The sequence below is a fragment of the Aquarana catesbeiana genome, linkage group LG04, assembly GCF_042186555.1.
Source record: "Aquarana catesbeiana isolate 2022-GZ linkage group LG04, ASM4218655v1, whole genome shotgun sequence".
Classification (NCBI taxonomy): Eukaryota; Metazoa; Chordata; class Amphibia; order Anura; family Ranidae; genus Aquarana; species Aquarana catesbeiana.
The window spans coordinates 554,495,309-554,513,745 of NC_133327.1; the positions used below are offsets into that span (position 1 = coordinate 554,495,309).

General features: G+C 41.1%; 1 protein-coding gene across 4 annotated transcripts in view; it reads right to left on the bottom strand.

Annotated features, from left to right (window-relative positions):
* DTD1 (D-aminoacyl-tRNA deacylase 1) overlaps positions 1-18,437 on the bottom strand; it is an 857,518-nt gene that overhangs the window by 806,543 nt on the left and 32,538 nt on the right. For all 4 annotated transcript variants that reach the window (XM_073627970.1, XM_073627972.1, XM_073627971.1 and 1 more), the window contains exon 4: positions 13,209-13,306. In XM_073627970.1, the coding sequence (XP_073484071.1) occupies positions 13,209-13,306 (98 nt within the window). The remainder of the gene's footprint in view (positions 1-13,208; positions 13,307-18,437) is intronic.

Below are 18,437 nucleotides of genomic sequence, written 5' to 3' on the forward strand. Positions count from 1 at the left end.
TTCACTTATGTATTTTTAATCGAAATAAATATTTTCTAATTTTTGTTTATGTTTGCGCTTGAAAAGTCCCAATTTCCTCCTTTTCTATGTTATCTTTGCAAATAAGGGATGTGGCGCCTAAATTGAGTCTTTGCAACAGACTAGCTCTATAACTATACTTCTCCTTTGTGACGTACTCTGTCTTCTGTTTACTGGACAAAATTGTTTTGACAAAGCATTTAAAGTGCATCCATGGGCATAATCAAAAAAGACATACATGATGCAACCTTTCACTTGCAATTTTTGTTTTTCTGAGTCCCCTCCTGTATTAGGATTACAATATATATGTAAAGCGCTGCATAAATGGTTAGCGCTATTGAAGTACCTGTAATGAATAAATAAATGACCTGTTGATCCTGCCAAAAAATTTGTTATTTTTTTCACTTCCTGTAATAGGGTAACAACGCTGTCTGTTCTGCAGCAAATTCACATAGCAGCACTGTCATCTTGTGGACAACATAGCCATAGATGGGTGTGCAGTTGCTTAAAGCGAACCTTTACCCATTTTTGCAAGCTCTTCTCTCCTGCCTCCTCCCACCTCCCTCTTACACATTAGTGGAAAAAAAAAGTATTCAAATTTTGGATTTTTTTTTCTTGCAAAATCCTGGCCTAGGTCAGGATGACATCACTTCCCTCCGCATGCACAGACACATCATGGGTCTTTGCCAGTTCTCTGGTGTGACATAGCTGTCCCAGGAGCCATTTGCTCTTTCTGTGCATGCGTGGGAGATCTGGTGTATGCGCAGACATGTGGAGAGAATTTCTGCCAGGTCCTGTAAAACAGGATCTCAATTAAAGATGATGACGCAGGAGAGAGAGAACATTTTGCTTTAAGCAAGGGAAAAAAACGGTCTAGTATTTTTCATATTTGAGAACAGGGACAAGTGTTAAAGATTTTAAATTTTTGGGGGATTAGCAGGGGTGACGTGCCTCTTTAAGTAAAGACAAACAAGTTAAAGCCCAAACCGCCAACTCTTGCGAACTGTAGTCAGATCTGTCGGCTGTACTACAGAACACCTCCTAATCTTCCAAACATTAGATAGAGGTGTTCTGCAGTCCAACAGGTAGAACGCAGGCGGGGATGATAACCATGCTAGGGATTTCAGTGCAGCAGAGGCAGTCTTCATTGTAAATAGGAAGAAAGGAGCTCACTAGATTTCTGGAAGGATCAACAGAATTATTTTCTGTATTTTCAGCATTGTAATGAAATATATATGTACTAAATGTATGTTTTTCATACATATAATTGAAGATGATCAAGTAGATGGGGGGGGATGTTGAAAATGCACAAAGGCTGGACCTGCTGCAGCAAATTAAAGTAGAACTATAGGCAAAATTTTTTTTTTCATTTTAAATAGAGTAATGCCCCGTACACACGGTTGGACTTTGTTCGGACATTCCGACAACAAAATCCTAGGATTTTTTCCGAGGGATGTTGGCTCAAACTTGTCTTGCATACACACGGTCACACAAAGTTGTCGGAAAATCCGATCGTTCTAAACGCGGTGACGTAAAACACGTACGTCGGGACTATAAACGCGGCAGTGGCCAATAGCTTTCATCTCTTTATTTATTCTGAGCATGCGTGGCACTTTGTCCGTCGGATTTGTGTACACACGATCGGAATTTCCGACAACGGATTTTGTTGTCGGAAAATTTTAAATCCTGCTCTCAAACTTTGTGTGTCGGAAAATCTGATGGAGCCTAAACACGGTCGGAATTTCCGACAACAAGGTCCTATCACACATTTTCCGTCGAAAAATCCGACCGTGTGTACGGGGCATAAGAGGTGGGTTATAATAACCCTTGTAAATTTTTTTTGCCATCTTTGTCTCAAAGGGGGGGGGGGAATTTACCTTCACTTCCTGTTCCATAGCCAAAACAGAAAGTGAGTAGAAATCCCTGCAAATTAAATACTTGCGGGCCACCCCATGTACTTATACTGCGGCAGGGCGGCCGCTCTGTGCCAGATTACATACCTAGTATGTGAGCCGACACTTCCAGGGTCTAGGCGGATACGCGCGTTGCCAGCGACCCATTCCAGCTTTGATTGAACACAGTGGGAGCCAATCAGTTGGCCCGGCCAATTGTTTGGGAGACAGGCAGCACAGCGTTCTGCCTATGTATAAACAAACACAACCCAAGTGGCAAATATGCGCTTACTCCCGAATAATAATAAGCCGCTAACACAGCACTAGAAAATTGCACATATATCAAATGGAAAACAAAACGTGTAGCGCTAAAGAAAGACAAAAGGAGAATAAAACACCTACACACTAATAAGGTATGGAGCCAGTATCCTACAAACAGCTAAACTGAGACACAGTTGGATTTCTCACAATATGTATGAATCAAAATACAATACGGAGTCCGTGAGTGAGAAAAAATGGAATAATGCTTGTAAGTGATATGTGAACCACCTTCACCAGCATGGGATCCTATAGTCTCTGAATAGATGCTAAACACCAGATAAAATTCAAATTCCAGATTAGATGATGTATGGAATGAATCAGCTCTAGAACGTCACACCACAGTGTCTTCACACACGTGCAAATCACTCTAACGGTAAAGTTGGTAAAATTGGAGGCTTACCGGAGGGTTTGAACCCAAAACAGTGTATACTGTGAGGGTCAAACCAGCTTTTATTGCATAATGGCAATGGTGGGAAGACCTTGGCAGCGTGAAGGGATCACAAGGGGTTCATAAAGATGTATCTTCTCCAATCATGACATAAGATCTCCCCGTTTGCAGCTCATAGAGAATATAAAAGAGGCCACATAGTGTGATACCATAAAAACCGTAGTTTATTTAAAAGGAAATACACTTACATGATAAAGTTGTTAAAAAAGCGCTTGTACATAAAAGACTGCTGCCTTCTTTTATGTACAAGCGCTTTTTTAACAACTTTATCATGTAGTTTATTTATGTCATGATTGGAGAAGATACATCTTTATGAACCCCTTGTGATCCCTTCACGCTGCCAAGGTCTTCCCACCATTGCCATTATGCAAGAAAAGCTGGTTTGACCCTCACAGTATACACTGTTTTGGGTTCAAACCCTCCGGTAAGCCTCCAATTTTACCAACTTTTCCGTTAGAGTGATTTGCACGTGTGTGAAGACACTGTGGTGTGACGTTCTAGAGCTGATTCATTCCATACATCATCTAATCTGGAATTTGAATTTTATCTGGTGTTTAGCATCTATTCAGAGACTATAGGATCCCATGCTGGTGAAGGTGGTTCACATATCACTTACAAGCATTATTCCATTATTTCTCACTCACGGACTCCGTATTGTATTTTGATTCATACATATTGTGAGAAATCCAACTGTGTCTCAGTTTAGCTGTTTGTAGGATACTGGCTCCATACCTTATTAGTGTGTAGGTGTTTTATTCTCCTTTTGTCTTTCTTTAGCGCTACACGTTTTGTTCTGCCTATGTACACAAGGCAGACCACCATTCTATCAGAGGGGAATGTACTGATCCTGTGTTTCTGCTAAGCAGGAACACAGATCTTTACCCCCCCCCCCAGTTAGGCTTGATTCATACCTATGCATTTTTAGTGCTTTTTGCATTTTGCAGATTTGCTGTACAGAACGTGTTCTATAGAAAACAATGTTAAATGGGCTGTAGTGCAAATCTGTAAAATGCAAAAAGCACTAAAAATGCATAGGTGTGAATCAAGCCACACCTATGCATGTTGCTTTTGAGCGTTTCTGCAGTGTTTTTTGCAGGGCTTGCCACGTTTTTGCATTTTTTTTTTTCAGTTTTTTTATACTGTATACAGTGTTAAAAGCGGTAAAAACGTGGTACTTGCGTTTTTGGATGCGGGTCCATTGAATTCTATTACATGCAAGACGCTGCTTTTTGCATGAAAAAAAGTCCCCGACCCTTTCCAAAAACGCAGAGGCACAAAAATGCATTGATGTGAACATGTTCCATAGGAACCCATGTTAAAAAATTCCCATGCATTTCTTCAAAATGCATCAAAAAACACATTAGTGTGAATGTGCTTAGTAAGCACTCCCTAGGAACACACTGAACCCTTTGATCTCCCATGATGTTAACCCCTTCCCTGCCACTGTCATTAGTACAGTAACAGTGCATATTTTTTAGCATTGATCACTGCAATCGTGTCACTGGTCCCCAAATAGTGTCAATTAGGTGTCCGATTTGTCTGCTGCAATATCGCAGATCTGCTACAAGTCGCTGGTGGCCGCCATTACTAGTAAAAAAAATAAAATAATAATAATAATAATGTCCCATAGTATGTAGATGCTATAACTTTTGCACAAACCAATCAATATAAGCTTATTGGGATATTTTTTTTACCAAAACAGTGATAAAAACTGACAGGTGTTCTAATCCATCTGCAATCTATCCAAAACTGAAATAAAAAAGTATTACCTTTAGTTCTACTTTATTTTTTGGGGGGTAAGGGGGTGGGGGCTGAACACAGCAGCCAGGTATGTCCTGACAATCCTTCTTAATTCAGGTTAGAAAATGCACTGATTGCTTAAAGCAACACCTTCGCCTTGGGAAATCAGCCAACAGCTGCAAATTACCTAATATTTGCGAACATGAAAATATACAGAGCATGCATTGCCAACTCTCCAAATAGTCATATCTGGCAATCCACTCCATCATGTCTTTGTATAAAGTATCAATTGTGGATGGCATACCAAATCAGGTTATATTTAAGCCATCACCACACAGCAAACTGTCATCAATTTTTAGGTAACTTTTTTGTTTTTATGGCATAAGACAGTAGATATACATTTATCCAATTTAAAAAAAAAATCTCTTATATCCTTGTGTGAAGACTGTAACAAACCTGCAGGAAGAATATTAGAAAATAGGTTAAAAAGTATTCAGCGTGCTAGGGGGTGTTTTTCAAACTCATTTTTAAGGCCGGATTCACACCTATGCGTTTTTTGTGCTTTTTGCATTTTGCAGATTTGCACGTGTTCCATAGGAAACCATGTTAAATGGGCTGTAGTGCAAATCTGCATAATGCAAAAAGCACAAAAAATGCATAAGTGTGAATCAGGCCTTAAATGTTCATAAAGCATGGAGACATGGATGGATAGGTGACTGCTTTGAATACTAAAAATACATTAAATAGTGTTTGTGGTGCTCATATACAGTTTAGTTCTGCTTTAATGAGCATTGCATAGATGTTATTTATATACCAGTTCAATATTTTCCAGTAATTGATTTAAATATCTGGGCATATTTAGACTATATATCCATGCCTAAGAGTTTCTGTGAAATATATCAGATGGCCGCTAACAAGGAAGACCGTCTGACACTGCCTTGCCAACCATAGTTTATCGTTCGCTTCAGTTGCATCACCAGAGACTGAAATGCTCCAGGAACGCTCCTTTCATGCTTTTGAGCTAATCAAAATGACTACAGCTGATCAGAGCTGAAAGTCGAATGGTTTTGATTGCCATTGAGAAGGTGATTAGCTACACCTGATTTGAGTTTACAAGTCATTTTTAGGAGGTCGTGATCCTTTTTCCAACTCAGTAATTCTGTTTTTTATTTTTATTTTTTGGTGTTATATCTTTCACTTGGATGTTATAAGTTGCACTAAATACAGTTGGATAAAACAAACATTGTGTCTGTCTTCATTTCAGGCTGCAAAGCAACAAAATGTGATTATTTTAAAGAGGGTGATTCTTTTCCCTGTATAACAGTGGCCTCTTTCAGCAAGTTAACAACACCCTGCCACACTGCAATAATGGTTGAAGAATGGTTTTGAGAAACACAACGACGAGTTTGGGATGTTGAGCTGGCCTCCAAATTCTCCAGATTTTAATTCATAAAACATCTGTGGGATGATGGAAAAAGAAGTCCGATACATGGAGGATCCACTCCACAACTGATATATTGGTGCCAGATACCACAGCATACCTTCAGAGCTTTTGTGGCGTCCATGCCTTAACAGGTCAGGGCTGTTTTGGTGGCAAAAGGGGACCTACCCAATATTAGGTGGGTGGTCATAAAGTCATGGCTGATCAGTGAATATCACACATGGATCCACCCGATCTACTGATTCCCAGGGTTGTTTTAAAACAGCTTTCGGACAAACAGTTATTGTCCATTTTAAAAAGTGTTTGGGGGTTCAAATGGTTAAAGTGGAAAACAAGCACGCAGCAGCAAGTTAAAGTGCTCGATATAAAATTTGCAACACTTTGAACCACCAAACAGGCTAATTTTCAAGAACAGAGTTAAAAAAGCAAAGACTTGATCCATTTTTAAATAGTCACAGCAAATCTCCTATACCCAGTAAACACAAAGTAATTCCTTGTAGCATCCTGATTTATGCCATTAGGCTTTCCTTTTCATGCACAAGACATTTGATAAGAATTGGATAGAAGTGCGCTTCAGTACATGATACAAGGTATTCTTTTTTTAATATACAGATTAAAAAGCCAAGGAATAATTTAGTTTAAAAAGCCATGGTACCTTCAAAATCTTGTTGAAAAAGACACAGCAACTAAGAAAACTAATTAGGAAAAGTTCTTGCATATTTCAAATACAGTACAGAGAATTTAGCCCATAAAAACTGAAAATTCCTATGTACGATTACTGCCCCCTGGTGGAACCAAAACGGCTCTGCACAATCCTGTCTACCCACTTAATGAACAAGCTGAACAGGAAAGTTAATTCTCTCTGCACTTCCTGAACATTTGTTTTACTTGAAACAAACATAAACTGTTCAAACCACAGGAGAGCACACTGCTCACTTTAAAACACCACAACCAAATTTTACTTACAACGAAACTCAAATATATCAAGAAGCTATCCGGCTAAATATACAGTTTATGCATAGAAAGTAAATATGGAAGGAGTCTTAATTTAAATAAAAGTGAATGAAGAAGGAACTGTTATAAAAATACAACCAAACCTTTGGTAGCATATTAAAGTAAAAAATGATAACAATGGAAAATGTTAAACGGTGGCCCATAATATTTTTTGAATAAATATACATTGATATATATATATATATATATATATATATATATATATATATATATATCAATCACACATACATACACACATATATACATTTATACATACACACCCCCAAAAAAAAAAAAAAAAAAAAAAGTGGTCAGGTGCCAGCTACTTAACCAGTAAATAGCAGTCGGCACCCGCCAGCATCCTTAACAACCAGTGAATAGCTTGTTGTTAAGGAGACAGCACCTGCCTGTGTCCTTAACAACCAGCTATTCACTGTATATACGTTGCGCTAATTTAACACAACACATTGAAAACGCATGATGCTTTTTAAAGCACAGCAGTGTGAAACCAACCTAACATGGATTATCTTGTTATAATAGCTCCTGAAAGTGGGTAGGATAAATTAGGCAGCAAGTGAACATGTCGTCCCTGAAGTTGATGTAATGGCTAAACGACTGGGTCAGAGCACCTCCAAAACTGCAACTCTTGTAGGATGTTCCCAGTCTGCGCTGGTCAGGTCCTACCAAAAGTAGTCCAAGGAAGGAAAACAGGGTCATGGGCAGCCAAGGCTCACTGATGCACATGGGGAGCAAAGGCTGGCCTATGCTGTCTGATTCAACAGAAGAGCTATTGTAGCTCAAATAGCTGAAAAAGGGAATGCTGATTCTGGTTAGAAAGGTGTCAGAACATACAGTGCACCGCAATTTAGGGCTGCGCAGCTGCAGACTGGTTAGGGTGCCCATGCTGACCCGTGTCCACAGCCACAAGTCCCTGGCAATGGAAGAAGGTGGCCTAGTCTGATAAATCACATTTTGTTTTACATTATGTGGATGACTGGGTGCGTGTCTGTCGCTTCCCTAAGGAAGAAGTGGCACCAGAATGCAGTATAGGAAGAAGGCAAGCGGAAGGAGGTAGTCTGATGCTTTGTCTAGAGGAGTCTATGCCTTCACAGGTTAGAGCTGTTCTGGTGGCAAAAGAGGAACCTACTCGAAAGTAGGTGGATGATCATAATGTTATGGTAAGTGGTCATAATGCATGCAGTTGCAGAGCGGATGCAGTGCAGCACCAGTCACCTGGGGGTATACTACCTGCTGCGGCCACAGCATGTGTTTGACCCTGGCTGCTGCATCTGCATCTAAAAGGCAGAGCAGTTGGGGTGGTAAAGATGTGGCTCAACCGCATGGTTTTACCATCCCCCAACCTCATGTGTGAATTTAAAGTGGTTCTAAAGGCAGAAGGTTCTTTTTTACCTTAATGCATTCTATGCATTAAGATAAAAAGCCTTCTCTGTGCAGCATCCTCCCTCAGCCCCCCTAATACTTACCTGAGCCCATCTCTATCCAGCGATGTTGCATGAGAGACTCTGCTGTCCGGGATTCTCCTCCTCATTGGCTGAGACAGGAGCGGAGCGCCATTGGCTCCTGGTGCTGTCAATCAAAGTCAGTGAGCCAATGAGGAGAGAGAGGGGCGGTCCTAGCCGGGGCTCAGTGTCTGAATGGACAAACGGAGCTGCGTCTGGGCTCAGGTCTCCCCATAGTAAGCTGCTTGTTGTGCGGGTACTTGTCAGGAAGGGGGGGGCCAGGAGAGCCGAAGAGGGACCCAAGAAGAGGGGGATCCACTGCACAGAGCAGATATATATGACATGCTTGTTGTTTAAGAAAAAAAAAAGACTTTACATTCATTTAAGACTTCATACACAAAGTGAATTAAAATATTCCCATCTACGATGAATCTTTCTACCAGAAGCTAGCATAAAAAAACAGCATAAAAAATGCTTGTTTTGATGCGCAATTATGCACCTTTATGTGTTTACATGCATATGGCATTTAGAAGTGTATGCACGTAAACTCATTCTATTGGCAAGAATATTTCGTTATTCTGGCCACTGGAATTAATTTATGCGCATACACACATTTTTATGCGCCTTTATGCCAATAGGCTCCTCTCTATACACAGGTTTGGGGCATTTTTATTTTATGCCCTTGATTGTGGTCCTAAAGTATAAACCCAAATGCCACAATGTGCATAGACATATTGGCTGGGATAGAGTTTTGTTCAGAGGCATTATCAAACAAAAAAAAAAAAATTGTACGGTCAAATTCCAGAAGGTCAGGTAACCACAGACTGATAACTTTGGAAAGAATACCAAATTTAGTCACTTTTAAAGACATTGCCTATTCAGGGCAGTTCACAAGATAGAGACCCCACAAGAAAAGTATACACACTCACCAATGGTCCCTTGCCGTCTACCCTCTGCAGGAGTCCACACCAGGTAAGCTTCAGTGCCGGAGCTTACATGGCTGGATGAGGTCACTTCTCCCACACTTGACAGGTTTTGGGCCGGGCACGGTCATACAAGGGGGAGTTACATGATCTCCTATACTAGGAAAAAAGGACATGGAAGAAGGAAATGGTGGCGGGGGTTATCAGGAGGCATGGACACTTTGACCATTCAGGAAAAAGTGACAGGGGTTGATTTACTAAAATTGGATAGTGCAAAACCTGGTGCAGCCCTGCATAGAAACCAATCCGCTTCCAAGTTTTTTTCTTTTTTTTTTCCTTTTTGTTAGAAGCCGATTGGCTACCATGCACAGCTGCACCAGATTTTGCACTCTCCAGTTTTAGTAAATGTCTCTTTGAAACCAGGTTCACACTGAGCTGCGGGAATGAAGCTGTGCACGTTCAGCTGAACTCGCACGATTTCACTCCCGCATGTCAGTCCCAATTTCAGCCATGATTTCCAAGACATCTCAGCAGGTCTCTGGACGGTGCCATTGACGACAATTGCCACCGATTTGACATGCTATTTGACATGTCAAATCACATGTCAAAACGCTCCAGTGTGAACCAGGGCTAACACTGAGAATTGATATAATGAATATCACCAACAAGGTAAAATGTACAGTATCCTTGACATATATTAATGTGGAAGCAGTACAAGAAGGCATGGGAAGGAAAAAGCACAGCTGGGTTGAGTAAACCCAGGAAAACGTGGAAAGTTATGTAAGTTGCTTTTACTGACCGAAAAGTTGATAATTATTAAATAGTGCCTAAAATTTAACAAGACATCAATAAAAAAAAAAAAAACTGTTAAAGTGTATGTAAACCCCAACAACAAACTTCTCTTGTTTGCTCCCTTTTCGTCATTGTTATATTCGATAAGTGCAAAACAATACCATCTAAACAGTACAGAAATTCAGAGCTGTCCTGCGCACATCTCAAAGAGGGGAATTAGCCCTTCTAGATGTTATACTGGGATTACAGAATGATTACCTATTATGTTGCAAAGATAGGAGAGGATGGGTGATCTGAGTATCTAGCAAAAGCAAAAAAAAACCTTTGAGTTATCAGACCACAACAGGACTTAGGAGAAGAGTGCTTTTCTGGCTAACCAACAGTTATGCAGTTATTTGTGAAGGTATCCTGTAGTGAGGTAATATTGGGGATACCATTGCTGATGTATTCTTCAGAAAATGATAGTTGCCCAGCTGCCATTGCGATTCAGAGTCTTTGATACTTTCAGAGTCTTGGACCTGGAACAAGTGTGCTGATTAGGAGTTCTGACTGAAATTTGATTTTACTCACTTCATGCTTGTTCTGGATCAGGAAAACTTTAAAAGCCAGATCGCCAGGCCTTTAGCATTTTCAAAAAAACGGTAAGCAATGGTACGTTCATATGGCTCCCACTACATGTTCCCTTTAACTCACAGACATGATAGGGGGAGAGATGAGAGAAAGTACAGCTTACTTGTATGTTACGTTAAGACTGAAGGATCCGATTTTAGTTATTTTTGAACGTACAGTTGAGCTCATAAGTTTACATACCCTGGCAGAATTTATGATTTCTTTTTCATTTTTCAGAGAATATGAATGATAACACAAAAACTCTTCTTTCACTCATGGTTAGTGTTTGGCTGAAGCCATTTATTATCATTCAACTGTGTTTACTCTTTTTAAATCATAATGTCAACAGAAACTACCCAAATGACCCTGATCAAAAGTTTACATACCCTGGTGATTTTGGCCTGATAACATGCACAAAGTTGACACAAAGGGGTATGAATTGGCTATTAACCTCCCTGGTGGTTTTCCCGAGTGTGGCTCGGGGTTAAAATTCAGGACCATTAGCGGTAACCCCGAGCCACACTCGGGATTGCATCGCAGGATCCTGGTGCCTCCTTACTTACCTTGTCCCCGGGATCCTGCGATGTCCCCCGCAGTGTCCGTGGGCTCCGTCCTCCTCCGAAGCCTCTCCGTGCCAGGCTCCGTTCCCTGCGAGCGTCGCGACGCACGGGGGCGGAGCCTGGCGGCAAATTCAAAAAAATGTAAAAAGCATAACACATACAGTACTGTAATCTTACAGATTACAGTACTGTATGAAATCATTTCACATCCCATTTGTCCCCAGTGCTCTGGCCCATGCCCTGCATGCAGTTTTATATTGCATATACTGTTCTTTCTGCCTGGAAACTGGAGATTATCCATAGCAACCAAAAAGTGTCCCTTTATGTCAAAAACGGCTTTAGACCAGCTAGAAAACAGCGATAGTAAATTAGAACACTTGCAGAATTGAGCGATAGTGAATCGTGTGGAAATGTATTTTATTACTATTTATTTTTATTTTTTTTAATTATTTTTTTTTTTTTATTATATTATAATTTATGTTTTTGTGTTTCAAACTTTATCATACCCGGGATATCTACTAGACTCTTGTTTGGACAGATTTAAGTGTGTTATTGTTAAGAATTACAGGCCTACAATATAAAACGCCAAATTTCCATGCAAAATAATTGTACCGCTTTCAGCACCTAAAATCAGAAAGAATCATACCGCCAGGGAGGTTAAAAGGTAACCATCCTCACCTGTGATCTGTTTGCTTGTAATTAGTGTGTGTGTATAAAAGGTCAATGAGTTTCTGGACTCCCGACAGACCCTTGCATGTTTCATCCAGTGCTGCACTGACGTTTCTGGATTCTGAGTCATGGGGAAAGAATTGTCATAGGATCTGTGGGAAAAGGTAGTTGAACTGTATAAAACAGGAAAGGGATATAAAAAGATATCCAAGGAATTGAGAATGCCAATCAGCATCAAACTCTAATCAAGAAGTGGAAAATGAGGGGTCCTGTTGAAACCAAACCATGGTCAGGTAGACCAACCAAAATTTCAGCCACAACTTCCAGGAAAATTGTTTGGGATGCAAAGAAAAAAACTCACAAATAACTTCAGGTGAAATACGCCAAACAGAACAAAGACAAGCCTCAAACCTTCTGATACAAAGTCCTTTGGAGTGATGAGACCAAAACTGAGCTTTTTGGCCACAACCATAAAACACTACATTTGGAGAGGAGTCAACAAGGCCTATGACGAACGGTACACTATTCCTACCATGAAACACGGAGTTGGACCGCTGATTTTTTTGGGGAAATTTGGTCAAAACTGATGGCAAGATGAATGCAGTATACTGGAGGAACATTTGCATTCATCAGCCAGGAAGCTGCGCATGGGACTTACTTGGACATTCCAACATAACAATGATCCAAAACACAAGGCCAAGTCTACCTATCATTGGCTACAGCAGAATAAAAGTGAAGGTTTTGGAGTGGCCATCTCAGTCTCCTGACCTCAATATCATTGAGCCACTCTGGGGAAATCTCAAACGTGTAGTTCATGCAAGACAACCCAAGAATTTACAGAAACTGCAGGCTTTTTGCCAAAAGGAATGCGCAGCTTTACCATCCGAGAAGATAAAGAGCATCATTCACAAATACCACAAAAGACTTCAAGCTGTCATTGATGTTAAAGGGGGCAATACATGGAACTGGGGTATGTAAACCTTTGATAAGGGTAATTTGAAAAGTTTCTGTTGTGATTATGATTTAAAAAGAGTAAAACACAGTTGATTGATAATAAATGGTTTCAGCCAAACACTAACCATGAGTGAAAGAAAAGTTTTTGTGTTATCATTCATATTCTCTGAAAAATGGCCAAGAAATCATAAATTCTGCCGGGGTATGTAAACTTATGAGCACAACTGTATATCAAGCATGTCAGAAGGGAATTCAGCAAAATCATCTTATGTTTTTCTTTTAAAACAGGTTTTTTTTTCCAGGACAACCCCTTTTCCTTGTCCACTGCATCAGTTTTAATAACTGAGCTTTTCTCTATAAACCCCCTATGTGTAAATGACATACTTACATATTTTGGGTCAGTTGTCGATGCCGGAGGCTCCAATTGTATAGTGACTGGGCCATCATTCTGTATGTTCACTTGCATGTATGCTCCAAACTTGCCATCTAGAGGAGAGCACAGCAACATTTACTGCAGGAAAATTACAAAGCAGGTAACCAAAACTGAGTTGTTGTTTTCTGAGCACATTTAAACCAAAAAACAAAGATGTACCATATTTATTCGTGTATAACACGCACCTTAATTTTATGAGGCGAGTTTCAGGATAAAAAAAAAAAAAAAAACTTACATTTTAAATAAAGAACTTTCCTGCCCCCCCTCCCCTCCGAGGCAGCCAGGTACAATATATCGGCGTATAACATGCACACGCGATTTGCCCTCAATTTTCAGGGGGGAAAAGTGCACGCTATACGCCGATGAATACTGTAATATATTTCAGCCTGTCAACAGTTCGTAGACACAGTAGCTGTATGCATTTTCTTTTCAGGCTTCTTTTACTTTATTTTCACCTGGTGATCCTGCCAGTAAGCCCTTCATAACCCAGGGTAGCAACACTCAAGCACTGTGCTGTAAGAAGGCGCAGAGTTGTCAGCCTAGGGTGGGACTACAGACCACCTTCCTCTACTCATCACCATAACAATGGGGGAAGGTGTTTGATGGGGAAATGTCATATTTGCTTATTAAAGTTGTCTCACAATATCTAAGAAGCCTCGAAAGCCTGTTCACCTTAGCTGACTTTGTACCAAAGGAATGTCATTACAAACTGACCAAATCCCTAAAATGTCATGTTGCTTGCAAGGGATGTTGGCTATTTACTTACATACAAGTCCTGTATATAACACAGCTAAAAACTTTGAGTATTCAGTCCCATCTCCAGAGCTGTATTATGCATGCGTCTGGTGTGATCATTTGTGCCACACCGTGCAAGCAGGCAGGACTCCATGGCGAAAAGGCATCTTTAGTGAAGTATTCTTGTTATATTTTCCAATATTATTACATTTGTTATCTGTATCCATCGTTAGGTAATTAAATATATTTGTGTGATCTCTTTGCACAGCTCGAATACAACCCCAAAAATGTAAACTATAACGTATCCGTGATAAAACCGTGTTTAATACTTCACAGATGACAGCTGGGAAGTTTGATAAAATCATTTAAGATTTAAGCTCAGTGCAAAGTAAGTTACAAAGACAGCATTCCTGAAAACAAACATCTGCTATGATGTGGTATATTACATTTTGTTCTAGAGTTTAGATATGCATTAAGTAATTCTTATGCCCTGTACACATGGTCGGACATTAATCGGACATTCCGACAACAAAATCCATGGATTTTTTCCGAGGGATGTTGGCTCAAACTTGTCTTGCATGCACACGGTCACACAAAGTTGTCGGAAAATCCGATCATTCTGAACGCGGTGACGTAAAACACGTACGTCGGGACTATAAACGGGGCAGTAGCCAATAGCTTTCATCTCTTTATTTATTCTGAGCATGCGTGGCACTTTGTGCGTCGGATTTGTGTACACACGATCAGAATTTCCGACAACGGATTTTGTTGTCGGAAAATTTTATAGCCTGCTCTCAAACTTTGTGTGTCGGAAAATCCAAAGGAAAATCCAAAGGAAAATGTCCGATGGAGCCCACACACGGTCGGAATTTCCGACAACACGCTCTGATCGCACATTTTCCGCCAGAAAATCCGACCGTGTGTACGGGGCATTACCATTACAATCTAATTGTGAGGGCCTACCTGAACATTTTATTAAATTATATTTAATCAGGCCAGCCTTTGTGTTGCATAGATGTTGGTAGGTTACCATTAAAAGAGTATTGTGGGCAGCACAGTTGCTTAGTGGTTAGTACTTCTGCTTTGCAGCACTGGGGCACCTACCTATGTATGAATGTGAGATAGGGATCTTAGATTGTAAGTTCCTTGAGGGCAGGGGCTAATGTAAATGTACAGTATTTAAAGCGTTGCATACATTTTCGGTGATGCATTAAAGGAGATCATGCAATTCGATTGTAAAAATATAGGGCCCCCTTTTTCTTAAGTATAATATAGTTCCTGTATCTAGAAGTGAAAAAATAACCAAGAATAAAGAACAACAAATGTCCATATCACTCAATCACTTAAATATTTTTGGTGCTTATGTTCCAAAGTTTCCTGTCTTTTCCTAATCAAATCCCTCCTTACTAATCAAATCCCTACATCCAGCCATTATAAAACCATCTCATCAGCAATCATCTTGAATTGGTTGCCTGAATGGAAACTGTGCTAACAAAAATTAAACTTGAGTGCGTTGGGATCAGAAATACAGTAATCCTGTGAAAATTGCAATCAGCAAGTTACATGATAAATCCAAAAGACAAGATGTTCCCTCGGCCTTAGCTGCTCTAACTTCCACCTAAATGATTGCTGAATCGAGAAATAAGTAAAACAAGTGCAGCTGCCACCACCAGAAATGTTTAAATTGCGCCACTCGTTAACAACTCAAATAAAAGTTCTTGTACAGGTTTGATCAAGGATTAATGATAATGCATAACCTTTTCAATGTTTTGTTTAATATATGCAGTACTGTATGTAAAAGAGAACAGTAAATGTAAATATTATTATGAATCTACATAATTTTCAACTGTCACTCCTTCGGAACCAAATCGGTCTATCCCTCTTTTCTCTTTAAATGACCCTCTTTTAGCTGTGGTGAAGAGAGCTGTACACATTAGGGGTGTTGAAAACAATTCTGTAATTGGTGCACTACGATGCAACCTTAAACGATTCTGCATCGATGCAGAGAATGGCTACATCAAAATTGCATCAATGACGTAATCAGCCCCATGTCAGGGTCCTCCTCTCCATGCCTAAATGTGTATCTCACACAGAGTGGGAATCTCCCGCTGTGACACGGAGCTTGGATCTGGAACGCCCCACGGCCGCTGTAAAAGTCCTGCCTCTTAGACCAGATCCTATGATAGACGGCACATTGATTCAATGCTGGGAAATTGAATCAGTGTAATCTATATAATAGGAGCCAGTCTAGGAGGCAGGATAGCGGCCTCCAGGCAATTCAAACCAAGCTCCGTTTCACAGCGGATGATCCCCGCTCTGTGTGATCCGGGCACTAATACGTCTACATTAATGGGTACTGATAGGCTGCACTGATGGGGCTGAACTGATGGCCACATATAAGGCTGCACTGATGGGTTTTTGATAAAAAAACCATGGGCAGTAATCATGATGCATCGCAGAATCAAATCCAATTGAATCATTGACAGGATAATCGTAATCGAATCGAATCGTGAGACCAGGGAAGATACACACCTCTAATAAACAACTTTAACCACTTCCCGCCCGGCCTATAGCGGATTGACGTCCGGGAAGTGGTTGCGTTATCCTGACTGGGCGTCATATGACGTCCAGCAGGATAACATGCCGGCGTGCGGCCGCGGGGGGGCGCATCGCGGCGATCGTTGGAGTGGTGTGTCAGCCTGACACACCGCTCCACCGATCTTGGTAAAGAGCCTCCGGTGGAGGCCCTTTACCACGTGATCAGCCGTGTCCAATCACGGCTGATTACGATGTCAATAGGAAGAGCCATTGATCGGCTTTTCCTCACTCGCATCTGACAGACGCGAGTAGAGGAGAGCCGATCGGTGGCTCTCCTGACAGGGGGGGTCTGTGCTGATTGTTCATCAGCGCAACCCCCCCCTCAGATCACCACACTGGACCACCAGGGATCGCCACTAGGACCACCGGGGAAGGGGCAACATGTGGATGGCCAGGTATGTACCCCATGGCCATCCACATGTGCCCAATCTGTGCCAATCAGTGCCCACAAATGGGCACTGATTGGCACCATGTTTCAGCTATGCCCAGCAATGCAACCAATACGTTTTATCAGTGCCACCAATCAGTGTCATCAGTGCCACCTGTCATTGCCCATCGGTGCCACCTGTCAATGCCCATCTGTGCCCACATATCAGTGCCCATCTGTGCCACCTATCAGTGCCACCCATAAGTACCCATCAGTGCTACCCATATGTACCAATCAATGCCACCTACGAGTGCCCATCAGTGCCGCCTGAGTGCCCATCGGTGCCACCTACCAGTGCCACCTATCAGTGCCCATCAGTGCCGCCTATCAGTGCCCATCATCGGTGCCACCTCATCGGTGCCCATCAGTGCCACCGTATCAGTGCCCGTCATTGAAGAAGAAAACTTACTTATTTACAAAAAATTTTAACAGAAACAAAGAAAAACTTGTTTTTTTTCAAAATTTTCGGTCTTTTTTTATTTGTTGCGCAAAAAATAAAAACTGCAGAGGTGATCAAATACCACCAAAAGAAAGCTCTATTTGTGGGAACAAAATGATAAAAAATTTGTTTGGGTACAGTGTAGCATGACCGCGCAATTGTCATTCAAATTGCGACAGCGCTGAAAGCTGAAAATTGGCCTGGGCGGGAAGGTGTATAAGTGCCTGGTACTGAAGTGGTTAAGCAGTTGAATATGATGTTTATGTTGCACTAAAACCTTTACCCATCCTTCAGATTATTACACTGGCTTGCTTTAACATAATGGCTAGTAATGGTGAAAAAAGCCCCAGGTGGTTTAACGATCAGCTGTACATTCATAAAATTATCCTTTCAGGTAAAACTATGGCCACCTATTAAAAACTTATTTGATGAGCACTTAGTTTTTTCAGGGGGGCAATGTGAAACTGTGGGAAGGTCCCATAGGGAGTAACTGCTGGCCTGTGTTTGGTCCCTCCTCAGACACCGTCCTAGCAAGCGATGGGACAGGAGTTCCTGGTGGTATTGACAATTCTGAATTGTGCGTTTTTGAGAAATCAGTTGCCAAGGGTAACCCTACAGGTAGTAGTTACCTCCTATGGGACCTTCCCACAGTTTCACATTGCCCCCTGTTGTCCAACACTCCCTCAGCGACTGTTCTTGCAACAAGCATTTGTCAACACATTTTTTCCACACCAGTTTCTTTTACCATTTCTGTTACTACTGGAATTTTCAATACACAACTCTGTATGAAGCAAGCACACTGTGCTTTCCACATTAGCACAAAACATTGCATCAAATGATCCCACCATTTGCGATTTCTGCACAGTACAGCCTGCAATATCCAGCTCCAATCAGTCGTACCCCGTGGTACAAGTTCTCCAAACGTAGGAGAGGATGGCAAGATATATACTGGCTGTACACTCCATAAATCTAGTATTTCTTTAAC